Source organism: Aphelocoma coerulescens, chromosome 12 (assembly GCF_041296385.1).
Source record: "Aphelocoma coerulescens isolate FSJ_1873_10779 chromosome 12, UR_Acoe_1.0, whole genome shotgun sequence".
Taxonomy (NCBI): domain Eukaryota; kingdom Metazoa; phylum Chordata; class Aves; order Passeriformes; family Corvidae; genus Aphelocoma; species Aphelocoma coerulescens.
The window spans coordinates 8,686,236-8,702,339 of record NC_091026.1 but is presented as its reverse complement, the minus strand read 5'-3'; the positions used below and the strand labels follow the sequence as shown (position 1 = coordinate 8,702,339).

General features: G+C 41.8%; 1 protein-coding gene across 8 annotated transcripts in view; it reads left to right on the top strand.

Annotated features, from left to right (window-relative positions):
* Window positions 1-265: 265 nt before the first annotated feature.
* ARHGEF3 (Rho guanine nucleotide exchange factor 3) overlaps window positions 266-16,104 on the top strand; it is a 110,449-nt gene continuing 94,610 nt past the window's right edge. The window contains exons 1-2 of one of the 8 annotated variants that reach the window (XM_069027691.1): window positions 266-290; window positions 13,110-13,205. In XM_069027691.1, coding sequence (XP_068883792.1) covers window positions 13,117-13,205 — 89 coding nt within the window. In that variant the 5' untranslated portion in view covers window positions 266-290; window positions 13,110-13,116. Of the gene's footprint in view, window positions 291-767; window positions 1,238-1,957; window positions 2,153-4,122; window positions 4,209-13,074; window positions 13,206-16,104 lie in introns of those variants that run through there. The other 7 variants (XM_069027685.1, XM_069027683.1, XM_069027688.1 and 4 more) reach the window with 7 other exon arrangements.

Genomic DNA, 16,104 nt, shown 5'->3' with positions numbered 1-16,104 from the left:
GTTTCTTTAAATACGATTTTAATTCCAGAATGTTTTCATACAGTGTGGAGTTTAGAGATTACTTTAGTATTCCAGCCTGAAGAAATGACATGGAATTAGAGACCTTTACTTAAAGCAAGGTCTGATGTCCATATGTGTCTTCCATACCACATTCCTATCCTCAGCAATTAGAAGCGACAGAGAGATGAAATCTCCTTGCAAGATGTTGGTTTAGAAAGTAAGGCCAAACCATAGTTAATTATTAGTTATTCTACTGTAAAGCGTTTCTGGTGTCTGGGCTATAAAATGTGGTGAGTTTCTTTATTATTGTTTTTCCATTGGCTGTTTTATGTTGGCAATGCCACTACTGTGAGAGAGACCTACCAGCTACATTTGAATTTGTATTTAAGTGATGTAATTGTTAGTATTTATTATTGTTATACTGACTTCAGTCACAGAAAATAAGATTATCTTTACCAGGTACAGTACAAACAGATAGCAGAAAGAGTCCCTCATCTAAAGTGCTCATCATCTACATGCCTCCAGCTTCATATCTGTATTTTTCCAGGTCAGTAGAACTTTTGAGTGTATTTCCATACTACTGCTTTTGTCCAAAACACACATGCCTGTTACCATCCGTACATTATTTGTCACTATTTTGCCCACGTTTTTAACCTAATGGGACCTACTCCTGGTCCCATTGCTGCTAATCTCGTTTGAGATTCTTAGCGTGGCGTGATGTACTTCGCCTTTTTTTAGTCGGTCTGCCTCCTTAGCTGTTCCCGACCCCAGCTTGGCTTCCTTCACCTTCCCCGGGCGGGAGGTGAGGGATGGGGGGAGGCCGGGGCAGCGCAGCCCGGAGCCCCGGCAGACCCAGGGGCGTTCGGGGCTGCGGAGGCAGCTGCTATGGGCCCGAGCGGCCGCCCCTCGCCGGGATGAGCAGTGCAGGAGTGACCCGGAGCGGAAGGGAAGGACAGAACACACAGCCGAGGAGCAGATGGGAGCCGGGAAAGGAGCCGGAGCGGGAAGGGCGGAGAGCCGGGCGGGGCCGGCGGAGAGGGGCGGGCGGCGAGGAGAGGCGAATACAGAGACGCGTCCCCTCCCTCGGGCCGCCCGGAGCCCCGGGACCACCGCGTCCCGCCCGCTGCCGCCGGCTCCCGCTCCTCACCCTCCGCAGCCCTTTCTCGCGGCCGCCGGGCCGGGGCGGCAGCTCCGCCAGCCGCATGCCCGGAGCCGAGCAGGAGCAGGACGGCGCAAGGTGAGTGCTGTCCCTCGGGGCTGGGCTCCGGCGGGGCTGGGCAGGTGGGCGCTGCCCGGCAGAGCTGGACGGGCTCGATTCTTCTGGGGCAGCCGGAGGCGGCAGTGGCGGAGCTGAGCGGAGGTCGCTCCGGGGGGACCCGCCGCGCCTTACGTGACTCGGCACGGAGCGGTGGCGGCGGTGCCACGGCGGGTCGGGAGGGGACTCCTGCCAGCTCCTGCTGGGTGGAAGGGAACTCGTCCTGCTCCAGCTCCTCGCCCCGCTCCGCGCTGCCCCGCGCAGGGGAGGCCGCAGCTCCGCGCTGCCCAGGTCGGTGCGGGACTCGCGGGCTCCGCTCGTGTCCCGGGAGGGGCCCTGAGGGGCGGCACCGGGGCTGGCGGGCGCTCGACCCGCTCCCTCTCGGATGCCGTTATTAATTTATGGTTTTGAAGAACTTTCAGCGTTTGTTTAGTGGCAAATCTTACACGAGCGTGGGTTTCGAGGGAAGGGCCGCGGTGCCCGGAGCCGGCCGCCTCCTTTGAGCCCCGTGGTGGTTGTCACGGACCGGCTGTACCCCCGCTGCTGTTTGCCGTGGCGGGGCCCGGAGCCGGCTCTCGGCCCTTCCCTCCGCCCGCACGGCCCCCGCCTCGGGGGAGGAGGTGGGGGAGGCTCGGGCTGAAAGGAAAGTGGAAAAAAACAAACAGGGAGCGTAATGAGTTACACTTGCGGAGCGAGGCTCCGCAGCTCGCAGCGGGCTGTGATGGGAGGCGCTGGTGCGCGGACCGCAGCCTGGTCTCTGCAGGTGAACGCGCGGCGGGGTCCGTGCCGGCTGCGGGGTCAGTGCGCTGCTGCTCATCTCAGGGCTGTGCTCGGCAGCGGCCGGCAGCTGTGATTTACTACGGAACCATTTACGTTCATGCAAGAAATTCAGCTTTGGTAATTTTTTTCCCCGTGATTTTATTTTTTAATTTATTTTTTATATAGTTCTTAAATCTTACGATTATATAAACGTTCTTGTATGCCTACATTCATTAATGCAGTTTCTAGTTAAATGTTATCCTTTAGTACATTTTCACAGTTAAAGGGTAGAGGACATTCCCTCATTCTCAAACACTTGCTATGGAATTACTTTGGTTGCATAGTTCTCTAGCATGTACCGAGGTCTGCCGAGTGCAACAGGTTATGAGATGGATGTTGTATCCGTACACAATCTGAGTTCAGAATAGGAGAAGCCATGAGATTTGGAAACGAATGGACCAAAGTATTGCAGAATAATAGTGCTTGCAGAATGCAGGTAGTAGAGTGCGTGAAACAGAGCTGCCCTGGTGCAGATGAAGTAAGGGAATGCACGGGGATATCTCTGGCTTGTCATTTTTAGTGGGTTTAGTCCTTCTGTTTAAATTTTTCATATGTATGACATGATACCTGTTCTCAGTATGTATTTGTTAGCCAGTTTCAGTAAACAAGATGTCGCATTGTTTTGAACAGAGATCCCATTCACTTTCCCGTCGGAGCGGTGTGTATGGGTTAGCAGTGTGGCAGGGCCTCGTGACCGCGAAGACACTGTAACATTCAGTATCATTCCCTGCACATTCTCGCGGACCTCCGCTCTGATTTGAATAGCTCACTTCTTCTCAGGACTGCTTTTGTGTAGACAGTTGTTCTGGCGTGATTCCAAGTTGTGGGAGTCGCATGTGCACATGATTTGGAGGTGTATTATGTGGAGTTGCTTCCAGAAAGTGGCCAGTGAGACCACGTCCTTAAACAAAACTTTTGTTTTGCTGTTCATGAATTGAAGTGGGTGAAAGCTGGTTCTGCTCGGGAGTTTATGTGTAATACCTTCATATTGGCTCAGGAGCTTTTTCCCGTGTTAAAAAGCTCACGTGTTTCTTTTCTCCTATCTTTAATTTTTTGCTTTAGGTATTAAAGAAAATTAACCTGACCCCTTAAATTTTGATTATCCTGGAGTTTTATTTGTATGTTTTCAGTGATTCAGGTTTTTGAACAATGTCCTTTGATGAAAGGATTTTTCTGGGTGTGTGTATATATATATATTCACATATATTTTATATATATTTATATATTTATATATATATATTTATTTATTTAATTTTTTTTTTTGTAGAAGCATCTGCCTGCTGCTACAAATGCTATAATGAATGTGTTTAGAATCCTCTTGGAGTGCTTTGTGTATGTGCTGTATGTTTTTGCAGACACCTTATCAGCGTATAAATGAGAAGTGTATTTGGAGAAATAATTTGTTGCCATTTTCTTCCTGTATAATATGGAGGGAAGCTGGCAAATGATTGTGGAAGACTTATTTTGTTTAACTCAACCAGCCTCTATGTAAGTGTCTTTGCTTTGTTACCGAAGTGTGCCTCTCAGCTTGTGGGGGTGTGTTGTGGATTCCAGTTGTTCGGGTCATATGAAATCTGGAATTAACAAATGGTTGAGGTCTTGCACAAGTCTTTAGGAGTGTGTAGAATTACTGTAGTGTAGTAGCTAAAAAAATTGGAAAGAAAGGACTTGCTAAATACGCTCAGTAATGTGTGATTAACACGCACCTCCTGCTTTGCTTTTGACTATAACAGCTATGAAGTAAATATTCTGAAATAAATGGTTATTTAGCATGAAGTAAATGGTTATTTAGCATGTGGTCTCCATCCGCAAATGTAGCGCAGAGGATGTGCACACACAGACTGTTCTCCCCTGTAGTGCCAGCCGGGGTAGAACGTGCAGGGATGTTCTGTCAAGTACCGAAATGTGGGCAATGATTAACTCGCAGGTGCTCGGCACAGCCCGAGATCAGCTGAAAGCGTTCCTGGCGAAAGGATCAGGCTGTTAATACCTAAACACAAGGGCGTGTGTACATTTATTTACTTCCTAATCGCGTGCTGATGAGTATCCTGAGGGGAGGCTGCTGCCGTGGCTGGAGGAGGTCGTTTGCAGTAACACGTCTCACCCAGACCATTGCTGAGGGCGGTACTTGAAGGTATGGCCAGTAGTAAAATCCAGCAATTCCATCCAAAAATTGTTTAAACTGGACAAGAAGCAGAAGCTTTATGTTCTTGGCAATAAAAGAGGGGGTTTGGCCTTTTGTGTTAAATCATTATATATGCAACCAGAAACGTAACCAGAAAGGTGCCCCATACTGTTGTTGTTGTTATTTTTTCCCTTTCTGTAGAGTTAATTACCCTCACAGTCCTCTAGTTGCCCTCATAGCTCTGCAGGTGTAATCAATGTGTGGTACAACTTGCATTCAAAGAAGTTTATTGGCTTTTACACCACTGAAGCTTGCATAAACTTGGAAAGTTGGCAAGAATTATCTGGACTTGTGTGGTTTCTGTAGAACAAGAACAGCTGCTCTGTTGGTATAATCTCTCAGACATTTCAGTTGTTAAAGAGAAGTGCAGCTTTTGTTAGTTTAAACACCTCACCATTTCTCCTAAATAAATTTTTGGGATTATAACTAGGAGTATGCCCATTACACTGTCTGGACTATCACCTATTTGCTGAAGACAACAACCAGCTATCTGGACAGGTTATATTTTGGGGATGACTGACTCCTTCATGCTTGTGTATGGCCTTTCCTTGGGAGAGGTTAAAGGCATGTAGGAATTGTAGCACCAGCACGTTTGTATGGACATGTGCAGTTATGAGGGTATCCCAGGCCTGGTATCCCCCTGTGGACAGTGAGGTTCTTAGGTGAGGCTGAACCCTAAAATGCTTTGCCTACAGAAGTAGGTGCTGTCAAAATTAACATTTGTTGATGCTCCATAGGTAAGTAATTAATAGCCTAGAAAAAAACCTCACTCAAGTGAGTAGATTGTTGTGTGGAGGGGTGATCTTGCAAACTTTGCCATGTAGACTTGGATTCTAAAAACTTTCCCATGTTGGTTTGGATTCTGACTGTGCTTAGCAATTGCAGGCGAAAAGCTGTAAAGACTCAATTTTAGGACAATACAACCCTTTGTCTGCCTTTCAGTGTATTAAATAACCCAGAAAATAAATGCAAGGCCACCTTGACAAACTTCAGTTAAGTGTATTAAACTGTGCAATAATCCTGAATGAAATAATCATGATTATTAAGACAGTAGGCTGAAAGGATCATCATTTTAATTTTAGGCAAAAAATATGACACCCTTCCAGGTAGATAAAATTTTAACCTGCCGTTTCCTGGCAGTGATGATTCTGATAAAGGGAAAAATGTGTGTTGTATTTGTCTCAGCTGTGGTGATCTTTGTCTTGGTTTTCATTTGTGCTTAATGTATTTTTGTTGAAGATAAACAAAAGGGAAGCAGGGATATGCTGAAAGGATGAGAAGAATATGAAGAAAAAGGACAGTGGTTGCATTAATTTTACACTGGGCATGCCTGCTGTATCTCATTTTTCTTTTTTTTCAGAGTCTGTCTTTACTGTGAAAGAGATTTAATTTCAAAAAATGTCTTTTTTGTTTAGTTAATTGTTCCTTAAATTGACTTAGCTTTGTATAGCCCTTTTAATATTCTTTACAGAAACAGCAAAAAGATATTTCTGGAAATAGTTTTCCTCTAGGTAAAACCTAGATTTAAAAAATAATAGAAAAAAATCTTTGTGTTTTAGTGTTACAATTTTGAATAGAAACTTAGTGCTTGCTTTCAAATACAGAAGTTTGAGGAGGATAGAGTTAAATAAATCTCAAATTGCTGGTTGTATGAGTCACTAAATTGGGAACATAAATACTCATATTCTTTGGAAAGAACCTCTCAACATTGTTTTCCTGCATAGTGTCAACTGCAAAGCACAATGCAGTATGTTTAGCTTAAAAGTAGTTGTATTTGCATTTGAAATCATAGTTTATGATAAAAGTCAGATAACCTTTTGCATGTCAAACTGGCTAAAGGCTAGCATTAAGTCTCCAGTGGAAGCTGCATTATTATACTGTTGTGTTTTGTTTGCTTGCTTAGCTGAAAAGAAAGAAAAACTTGGAGAGGGGTAAAGGGTAGAGAAATGGGCAGTGCTGGAGAACTGCCTGCTGATAGAAGGGACAGGTTGTTTTCTTTGCTGTCTAGTGCTGAAGCCAGAGACTTGAAATAGGAACATCTGGATCTTTTAGTCCAGAGAGAGACAGATTTGTCTCAGGGTGACATAAGTAATTTCAACATCAGTGGCAAAAAAAGTTCTTGATATCTTTGTGTATTGAATAGCGTATAGTACTTGCTGTTCTCTGTATTCTGCTTAAACAGAATTCTGCTTTTGTGTGTATCTTCTGCATTTTAAACCTCTTTAAAATGTTTTGTTGAAGTCTTTGCAAGTGTTTCATAACATTAGGTTTTGTCCTAATCAGATGAGAGATTTGGTTGCATGTTTTAAGATGCAAGAGTACCGAAGCATTATTTTTTTATCGATATGGTAATCAACTACCATCCCTAAAAGTGACAACAAAGCTCACAAACATTCCCTGTTGTGCCCTGCACTGCTAAAGTTTGACTTGAAACCACTGGCAGCTCCTGATAACTTGGCAGATTGAAGAGTGTGGATGAGTCCTTGCTCTCCTGTATTTATGGCAGTAATGGACAGTATTATATAATATGCTGGTGTGCAGGACAGACTAAACCAGCAGTGTCAGTCCTTTCTTGTCCTTTCCTGAGCCATAACCTGCTTAGGAAAATCTGTGTTTGTATTTTGGGAGTAGAACGTGTGCATGTACCTGCCTGTGGTGTCCCTGATGTTGCTGTCCTACCATGTAAATGTATTTAAATGGATCTGAAAGCTGAGATGTAACCCTGTCCTCTCTTCGATGCTGGGAAACTTCTCTGGGGGCTTTCAATGATGGTAATGTTGGATGGATTCTAATGTAATTGGTTGCCATTTCTTTTGGTATTTTTTAGGGAAAAGAGCTAAGGCTCAGTTAACTGGAGGAGTGGTTCTATTGACAGTGTTGTCTCATACTGGGCTGTATTTCTCCAGCATGGAGCACTCTTTCATGTCAGTCTTCTGGTCTCAGCCTGGAATGAACTTTTATCTATTTATTTATTTAATAATTGTCTTCTACCTTTTAATGTACTTCGTGCTGAGAATAAGTACATCATTTATGCTATTTCAAAACTAAATATTGTCTTTTATATATGCTGGATAGACTGTCTTGCTGTCTATAGCAAGTGTGTGTCTCTGGGAGAGGGTGCCAAACTCAACACTTGCTGTGAGGCAGGATCATTCCATTACTTTAAAGCTTCTTCTCTGTCACCTTGAAGAGTTCTGACAGATTCACCAAAATATGCAGCATCTGTGGTTCTCTGAACTGCTGCCTCCAAATATCTTTGTGTATATGCTTGTAGAAAGTACCTATATAAAATTTAACTGCACTTCTGAAGAGGAGAGAAGGCAAATATTTTTAATGCAATGCCTTCAGAACAGGAATAAAAACTCTCAAAAACAGGTATTTGAAAAGGTGCTCCAAAACATCATTCCTTAGGGCATCAGGTGCATTTTTAAAGACTCCAAGAGGGTAAGTAATGGTATGCCACATGTGTTCATTGAGGTCAAAACTTGAAATAACCATGGCGTGTGTGAAACCAAGTTTATGGTGTGCTGGGTGGATGATTTGAATTGAAGTGGTCATCCAAAGTGGAATTCTCAGCACTGGCTGCTACTGTGAAATATTGTTCAAGAGCTTCTTGAGTTTTCACTCTGGTTTCACCGAAGTGTGCTATAGTGGCATAAAGATGTTTTGCAGCTGCCATATCTGAAAGCCTCAGAGAAACACTTTGAAGAAAAGATTGTTTTTAGAATTTGTCGTTATGCAGTTAAGTAGTGAAGTTTGGTTTAAAGTTTAAATGTGCCCTTGAACAAAGTGTTTGCCTAAGGCGGCAGCTGGCTGGGCGCTGAGTGCTATTGAGATGGGAGATACTTGTGTTTGCTGACTTCGGGTGTGGAAACCTGACTTTTCAGAAAGCAATGCAAGGGTAAGTGTGTTCATTCACCTGAAATGGCAGATTTCAGGCATTTAGTGAGGGAATGGGGATGGCCTCTTTGGAGATGTTACACTACACCTGCTAACTGGTAATCAGCTCTTCAGGCTTTGTGAGCGCAAAGACATTGGCTTCAGAGAATGACAGTGGCTAACACATCAATTTCTTTGTAGTAGATGCACATTATTGCCCGTTACAAAGTGATGCTACTGCCTTCTTTTTTCATTAAAAAAAATAATAGTTTCTGCATTGAGGGTTCTTAGAGTTCAGAAAAGATTTTTTTTTCCCTCGCAGTTCTCTTATCAACTAAGTTTAACAAGATACTATTTCAACAATGCAAAGCATTTTAGTGAGGGTGAGGAACTGTGGGAACATGTTTCATCAGAAGCTATTAATTATTTTTGCTTTAACTATAGTGAACAGCTGTTGAATGATTTGTTATTTTTTAACTATGGCTACTGTGAATATCTTGTCTAGAGATACAAATAGGGTGTGGAGGGAAAGGCAAAAAATATTTTTAGCCTGAGGATCAAAGTGTATCTACACTGTAACACAAGGAGAGGGGGGAAAAAAGAGGAGGAGGAGAAAATGGGCTTTGTGTAGGGAATCAGTTTTAACATGATTGGCTAATACTTACCCTATTCTTCCAGATATAAGTTAGGTTTGAGCCTGTGGGGTATTGTGACTTCAATACTTTCCTTGAACCCTCTTATGTCTTTGTGTTCAAACGATCCTGCAGTGCTGTTCTGTGCAGGTGTTCAGGGGCTTGAGTGCTGTGCTATACTAGAGCCTTTCCCCCTGCTTTGCTTTTGTCCACTTAAGGGCCATTGCATAACTCCCAAAATGAAATACAAATGAATAAAATATACTTAAATATAGCACACTTGTTGGTATTTGCGCTAGTAGCTTACCACTGCTAGACTTTTCTGTGCCATTATGTGGTGTAAGAATTTGCTCTAAGGCAGATGGACTGATAAGGCTTCAGACAGAGTTAGTGTTTTTAATGGAAGCATAGAAGAGGTAACATAAAAGAATTTTGGGGTGCATGTTTCCCTCTGGGGACTCTTGTGTTAAGCAACGTATACTTGGTCATAGAAGATTAAGTATTCTGAATTTTAGATGTCTCCTCAAAGCCAGCAAGAATGTTTCTTCAAGTTTCCTCAGTAAGACAGAGACAGTAGTGTTAAACATAGTTGCTATAAATAAACTCTTTGGCATTGTTTTCCTATGTTTTTGTTCTGCAGTAGCTTTTTGCCCACTTCCTGCAGTTACAGCACAGCACGATCTCCAGGACAACACCTAATTCAAGTGCGTGTCCCTTATCTGGACCAGGCAAGGTTCAGTGTACAGAGGCTCAGGAACAGAATGCGTCTGAGCAGTCTCTTAATATTCATTGACTTGTCTTGGCATCTGGCTTCAGGTTGTTAAGAGGGAAGATGATAGATTTATTTTCCTCCTTCAAGTTTCATCATGAATCTTGCCTATGCCATAAAGTTCAAGTCCAAACAAGAGTTGGATGGTGATACAGAAAGAGGCACCTGTGAGCAGCACATTTTTTTCTGAACATCGTTCTTTTGCTTCTTGAATTGCATTTAATTTTCTAAGATGTTGTTGTTACTGGAGGCTGATTTCTGAGGATAGTGGTAGTATTCTGATTGTGTGTATATATATATTTTTTTTTTTTTTTCAAAACATAAACAAAGTTTTCCTTTGCTAGTTTTAACTTTCATTTTGTGTGGCTTACTTTGAATATGAACAATATTTTTTAGAGACTATAAGCCTTACAACTTTCTTTCCACAAAAAAAAAAATTCAGTTTTATTTTAGACTTACTGAAGCAGTTTCTGTTTGCTGGAAATATGTAAAATATGTAAATATTCTTAATATGTATGTAAATATGTAAAATATTCTTAATGCTTGAAAAGATAAATCCCCCTTGTACATATTTAAGTAAATAATAATATTTTATTCTCAAGAAAGCGTCTTATGGGAACTCTGTGGCACATGAGTAGGGAATCCACAAGCTGAGAATTTTTCACTGAAACGACTTTCAAGTAAGTAATAGTGGTATTTGGTATCCATGGCTTTGTAAAGTGTTGACAGACACCAGTTTTCCATTTGCCATTTAGAAACTAAAAAACTTTTGGCATTTTGACAAGGCCATAAAATTTGTCAATGTTGTGGGGATCAACTGTTTAATTACCTGTTGCTCCTGGTAGAGCATGAACAAAGACTCGTGTAGACCTGTTGACAGGAATAGTGTGACAAAAGTGTGTCCCCAAAGCTTGTCTGACTCACTGCTGTCCAACCTCCAGAGTGTGGCTGAGGAGAGCTGCTGAATGGCAATCCTGATGTGGCCTCCAAACCTTGGCAGTGCCCTCCATCTCCACAAACAGTAACCAAGGAGTGTGATTGGAAAGAAGCTGATGTAGACAGCTGATATAGGCTGATACAGACAAAAGTCACTCAGGGTGCACAGCATGCTACTGTTGTTCTCAGATATCAGGCTGGGAATGTGAGGGAGTTGAGAGGTTTGACAAGATGTATTCCTCTCTGTATTACTTCATGTGGTTTTCTTTTGCAGAGCATCTGAGAACATAAATTGGGTTAATGCCATATTTCATTTATTTTCTGTAAGATCTATGTCAACCTTTATCATCAATTGTTCATAGAAAAGAATAACACAATAACTTTTATCACTTCTGGCCTCTGCTTTTGCTCTAGTTTGAGTGTGGAAGTCTCAGTGCAGAGATATGTATGGCTTGGATATTTCCACAGGTGGGGAGGAGAGTGCTGAAAACAACTTCATTTTTTTTTTTTTTTAGTCATATGTTGAGCAGTTGTGCTGCTCTAGTACCAGCTCACAGGTGAACAGTGGAAGTTGTACCTTTTTTTCTGGAATGGCAACCTTGTGGTTTTGTAATCTGAATCTTTGACCTTCCAACTTTGAGAAGTAATGGACTGCTTCCAACCTTTCCCTGAACCTTTGATCTTACTGGTACGGGTGACTGTAAGAGGAGGTAAAACTCTTGCTCCCATAACTTGTGTGATCACTGAAGAATCTGGGCTTTCCCCAGGTTAGGAAATTGCTTCCTCAAAAATGGGTGCTTTGCAGAAGATGTTAAGTATGGACTCTTGCAGTGTTGCTTTAAAATATATTTAAGAAAAACTCTCCTCTTCCTGTGTTATTATAGACTAGAGAAGCAAGTAATAATTTAGTTTTCAACACATGTTGCTGCTCAGCCAGTTTTAGAATTACTGGGTTTTTTTGTGTGGATTTGTTTGGTGGGGTTTTTGTGCTGTTGATTTGGTTTGAGTTTTTGGTTTGTGTTTGTTTGGTTTTGCTGTTTTTTTTTCTTTGTGGTGTTTTTGTTTGTTTTTTCTTACTTTTTGTTTCTTCCAAAATGATCCACTTGAGAATCAGGAGTAAATTTGAGGCCAGGCACTGATCCAAAAAGAGGTCAGATGGCTGAGTCTCTGTTCCTGCCCTCACAGAGGTGAAGCTCTTGTTGTTTTCCTGTTCAGAATAGTTTTTTTGATCCTTAAAATAAGATGTCAAGAAATAAATTTGCCCAGAAATACACTTGTATCCCTCTCTATTATGAGGGATGTTAAAAAAATTCAAGATTAAGGACCTATTCTTGCAAATCTGTCCTGTTTGCTCTGAAGGGTCAGTGCTCTGTTCACAGCAAGGGACAGGCAAAAACATGACATTAATGTCAATAAGGACCAAAGTTTGGTTGCTGGTCCTGGGACTTCTGTCTGATAAACAGGGCTTTGCCAGGGCTGTTTATCCACTCCTGCATGGGCAGAATTTGGAAACCAAGATGGGCATTCTCTTCAGAGCATTTATTTTGTGCAGGTTGGCCTTATCTACCTGCCAGTGACGGGACACGTGCCCTGCACTCAGTTTTTCATGCTGTCCCTGAAATCTGTCAAGTCATATTTTGGCCCAGGTTTCACACAGGTTAAACCAGCTTTTCAATGGTTCTTTGTACCTTCTTGAAAAACTATGGGATTATTATTTTGACAAGCACAGTCTATTTTCTGGTTGTATACTAGAAGGTATTAATTAACGTACAGTTGAGCCTGACTTCTGTTAATCCATTAGGTCTTGTACTGATCATAATAGAAACCAGGTGTCAAATCAAGTTGAATAAGATGACTGATGGCTAAAAATATCCTCCCCCCTCCTTTAAAAGAAAGCAGGAGTGGGGAGGTAAGCTGTAGGACTCACAAGTTTCAGGTTAACATTGTGGATCCTGTTACCAAAAAATAATTACTGTTTCATGGTGGAATTAACTTGCATTATGTAGAGTCTTCATTTGTTCTTGCCATGCAAGTAATTTACTGGAAACTTATTTGACCATATAGACCTTTTGTAAGTGGTGTAACTTGGGAATTGCTATTGCCAGCACTGGAATATGTCTGTGCTGTTTTAGAGTGGGACTTCAACCATGAATGAATTGTTATTTTCTGCAAATTGGCAAAGTATGATCTTAAGTTATTAAAATATGCTAAAAAGCTTCTGTAAATCTCTACATGTTAGAAATTGAACTTTCCTTCCCTACATTGTGTGTGTGGATCCTTCCACAGCAGTGCTGGCTGTGGCTGCTGCTCTGAGTTAACAGAACTGCTGTGATGCACAGCCCTGGCTACAGGCTTGCTGACATCAACTCTCTTGGCATGTGTTCAGAAGAGTAAACAGAAGACAATCAGTGTTGGCTTTGGCATAACTAGCAAGTCCATAAAACTGCCAAATCTTTCTCAGTGTATTCATCCAATTAATCCCATTGATGTAGGACATTTACTTAAATGAGTAAAACATACTGCATTTGGTTTTTAAAAGTTCTTGTCTTAAAGTTTCAGTTTTCTACTTAATTAGTAACCACAATCTTTACTTAAATAGCATTTTTCTTGTTTTTTGATGTTATTCTTTTGTAGAAAAAATATGAATTCTGAAAGCTCAGCCCTTACCATGAGTAGCCCTGCTGTAATAAACCAGTGTGCCAGAGGAGGAATGGAAAAAGAAAAAATTTGGTAAGCTTTGCTTCTCATTTTCTGAGACATTAGTAGACAGCAATACTGGGAGATGTAGTTTGAAAATTAAGTAAAACAATTATTTGTTATAACAGATAAATTTAAGTCTGTATTATTTAATAACAGAGAAAGAAAAAGGGAAATAATTTTTTATTTTGGTTTTGAGTTTTTAGCAAATGACATGGTACAGGGTGTCATGGGGGATGGGCAATGGAAAAACTCCTGCTCACTTCAGCAGTGCAGCAGTTGTGCTCAGGGAATCTTTCACATATGGCAAATGTTTTAATCTCCCAGTGCTGCTGCTATGCTGGTATCAGCACCTTCAGTGCTATGAGGCTCCTGAGATTCCTGCCCTGGGAGACATTACAAAGTCAGTAGTTTCTATTTTGTGTATAGAAAAAGAATTTACTCTGTACTGGAGGAAAAAAACAATTGCACTGTTAAATGGTGGTTGTGGACAAGTGCTTACACTTCATAACAATTTTTTGGTGAAAATTGCCACAGACCATTTTTAGCACCTGGTTTGTGTTTTCATGAAAGGAACAGGGTGTTGAAAAGGCTTTGATACTATTCCACCTGGGTTAATGAGAGCCTTTTATTGAGAGCCTGCTGGTTTTTACTTGCTGTTGTTTGCTAGAGATTTTTTACATTATTTATTTACCATACGGCAAACAACCAATAAATTAATGACAGGAAGCGTGACGCCCATATGGACAAAAAGCAACCTTACTGTTGTTTTTGTAGTCTGAGAAATACTCTTGAAAAGCTGAAGAATTAAAGAAATTAGCAAATGAATGTTCTGTTTCCTGTTGCATGCTTGTCAGGAAATCTTTTTTTTTTTTTTGCTTTGGTTTTTATGTAATATTAAAATAACGGCATTATAGTCCCTGAAAGTAGTTTCTTTTAAACATGTATTCTGGAACATTCTCAACAAAGTCTTTGGATGAAAAGGCAGGACAAGGAAGAACTGTGGGCTTCCCTCCTTCCCAAATCTACCAAGGGGTGGGAAGTTGACACAAATCCTTTTTTTTGTTTGGTATCTTTTGCTGTTTTTTGTATCCTGCTTGTGGTATTGATCTGGGAAAATTTCTGTTTAATGTCTTTATCAATGACCTGCATGAGGGGATTGAGGGCACCCTCAGTCAGTTTGCAGATGACTCCAAGTTGGGTGGGAGCCTTGATCTGCTGGAGGGTAGGAGGGCTCTGCAGAGGGATCTGGGTGGGCTGGATCAGTGGGCCAAGGCCGGTGGTGTGAGGTTCAACAAGGTAAAGGCAGATCCTGCCTTTGGGTCACACCAACCCCCTGCATCTCCAGGCTGGTGCCAGAATGGCTGGAAAGCTGCCTGGCAGGAAGAGATCTGGGGGTGCTGGTTGACAGCAGCTGAATGTGTGCCCAGGTGGCCAAGAAGCCCAGTGGCATCCTGGCTGTATCAGCAATAGTGTGGCCAGCAGGACCAGGGCAGTGACTGTTCCCCTGTACTGGGCACTGATGATGCCACAGCTCAAATCCTGGGTTCAGTTTTGGGCCCCTCACTCCACAAAAGACACTGAGGTGCTGGAGTGTGTCCAGAGAAGGGCAATGGAGCTGGGGAAGGGGCTGGAGCACAAGCCTGATGAGGAGCAGCTGAGGGAATTGAGATTGCTTAACCTGGAGAAAAGGAGGCCCAGGGAGGACTTTATCAATAGCAGTGTGATGCATGTCTGGTTGGGTTTCTAAAATACTGGTTTTTATTCTGGGGTTCTGTGAGTACTAGAGCTGACTGAACATTATTTTTCTGAGCCTAATAAAGTGCAATGGTGCACTGCCTTATTGCATTGTTCATTTATTGCTGTTTATTCATTGTCTGATTCTTGGAACTTATTTACATTCTGATGGTTCTGGGTTTATTTTCATGGAAATGTGAGTATTTGTAAGGACTGGTGTTAGTCATACCAAGATTAGAAATGTCTACTGTTAAATGTATATAGTGACAATGTAAAATATTCAATTAAATCAAAAGACTCCACAGAGCAAAGCCATGAGCAAGACCTTATCTAGCATTTAAACATCAATTATGATGCACGTAAAAGGCTTTGATGTTGCATAAGGCCCCTAGAAACAGAGGGGGGAGTAAATAATTGACTGAACCCCAGTTACCTTGTACAGCCATTTACCAACTCTGCCATTCTAGTTCATGAGTGTTTCATATCTGCATAGTTTGGTGCCTCTACCAGATGAAGAAAATAATTGAATTCTCCAACTTGCAATGCTTCACTTGATTCTGTTGCTTTTCCTCCCCCCCAACATACATAATCAAGATTACAGCAGCAGAAGAATGATGGTAGTAGCAGAAGTGTGACTGCTGTGAATGTCTGAAAATTACAGAGTATCATGGCAGTTTGTGTGAACCAAATTAAGGTGCTCTTGATAAGCAGGAAGGGTGAGGAACTTGGTGGATGGTTGTAACATCAACAGTATCAGCTGTCTGAGCTGGTGTGGAAGAGTGTTGAGCAAATCAAGGCTTGAGAGCCTTGAAATTGTAGAAGCTCCTGATCTGGCAGATTCTCACTTTCCTAAAGTTGAAAATTGCAAGAAAGGAACTAAAGATAAGGGAGCAAATGGGAACTTTGTCAATTAATCCATGATTTCTGTGAACTAGCTGGCTGGCACATTGTTTTTCAAAACAAATGTGCAGGAGAATTGGAAATTTTCCAGGTTTTATTACTGTGTGTGGATTTTATAATGTGCTTCCTCTAGGCTGGATGAAACCTTGCTAGTCACTCCTCCATCATCTTGCCTAGGATTAAGTCAGGATGCATTTAATCCTTTTAAAACTAATAATTTGGGGTTCTGGGTGTCTCATGACAGTTTGTGGTGCCTTGGCATTTCTGTCTCCAAATACTCTGCCATGTTCCTTAT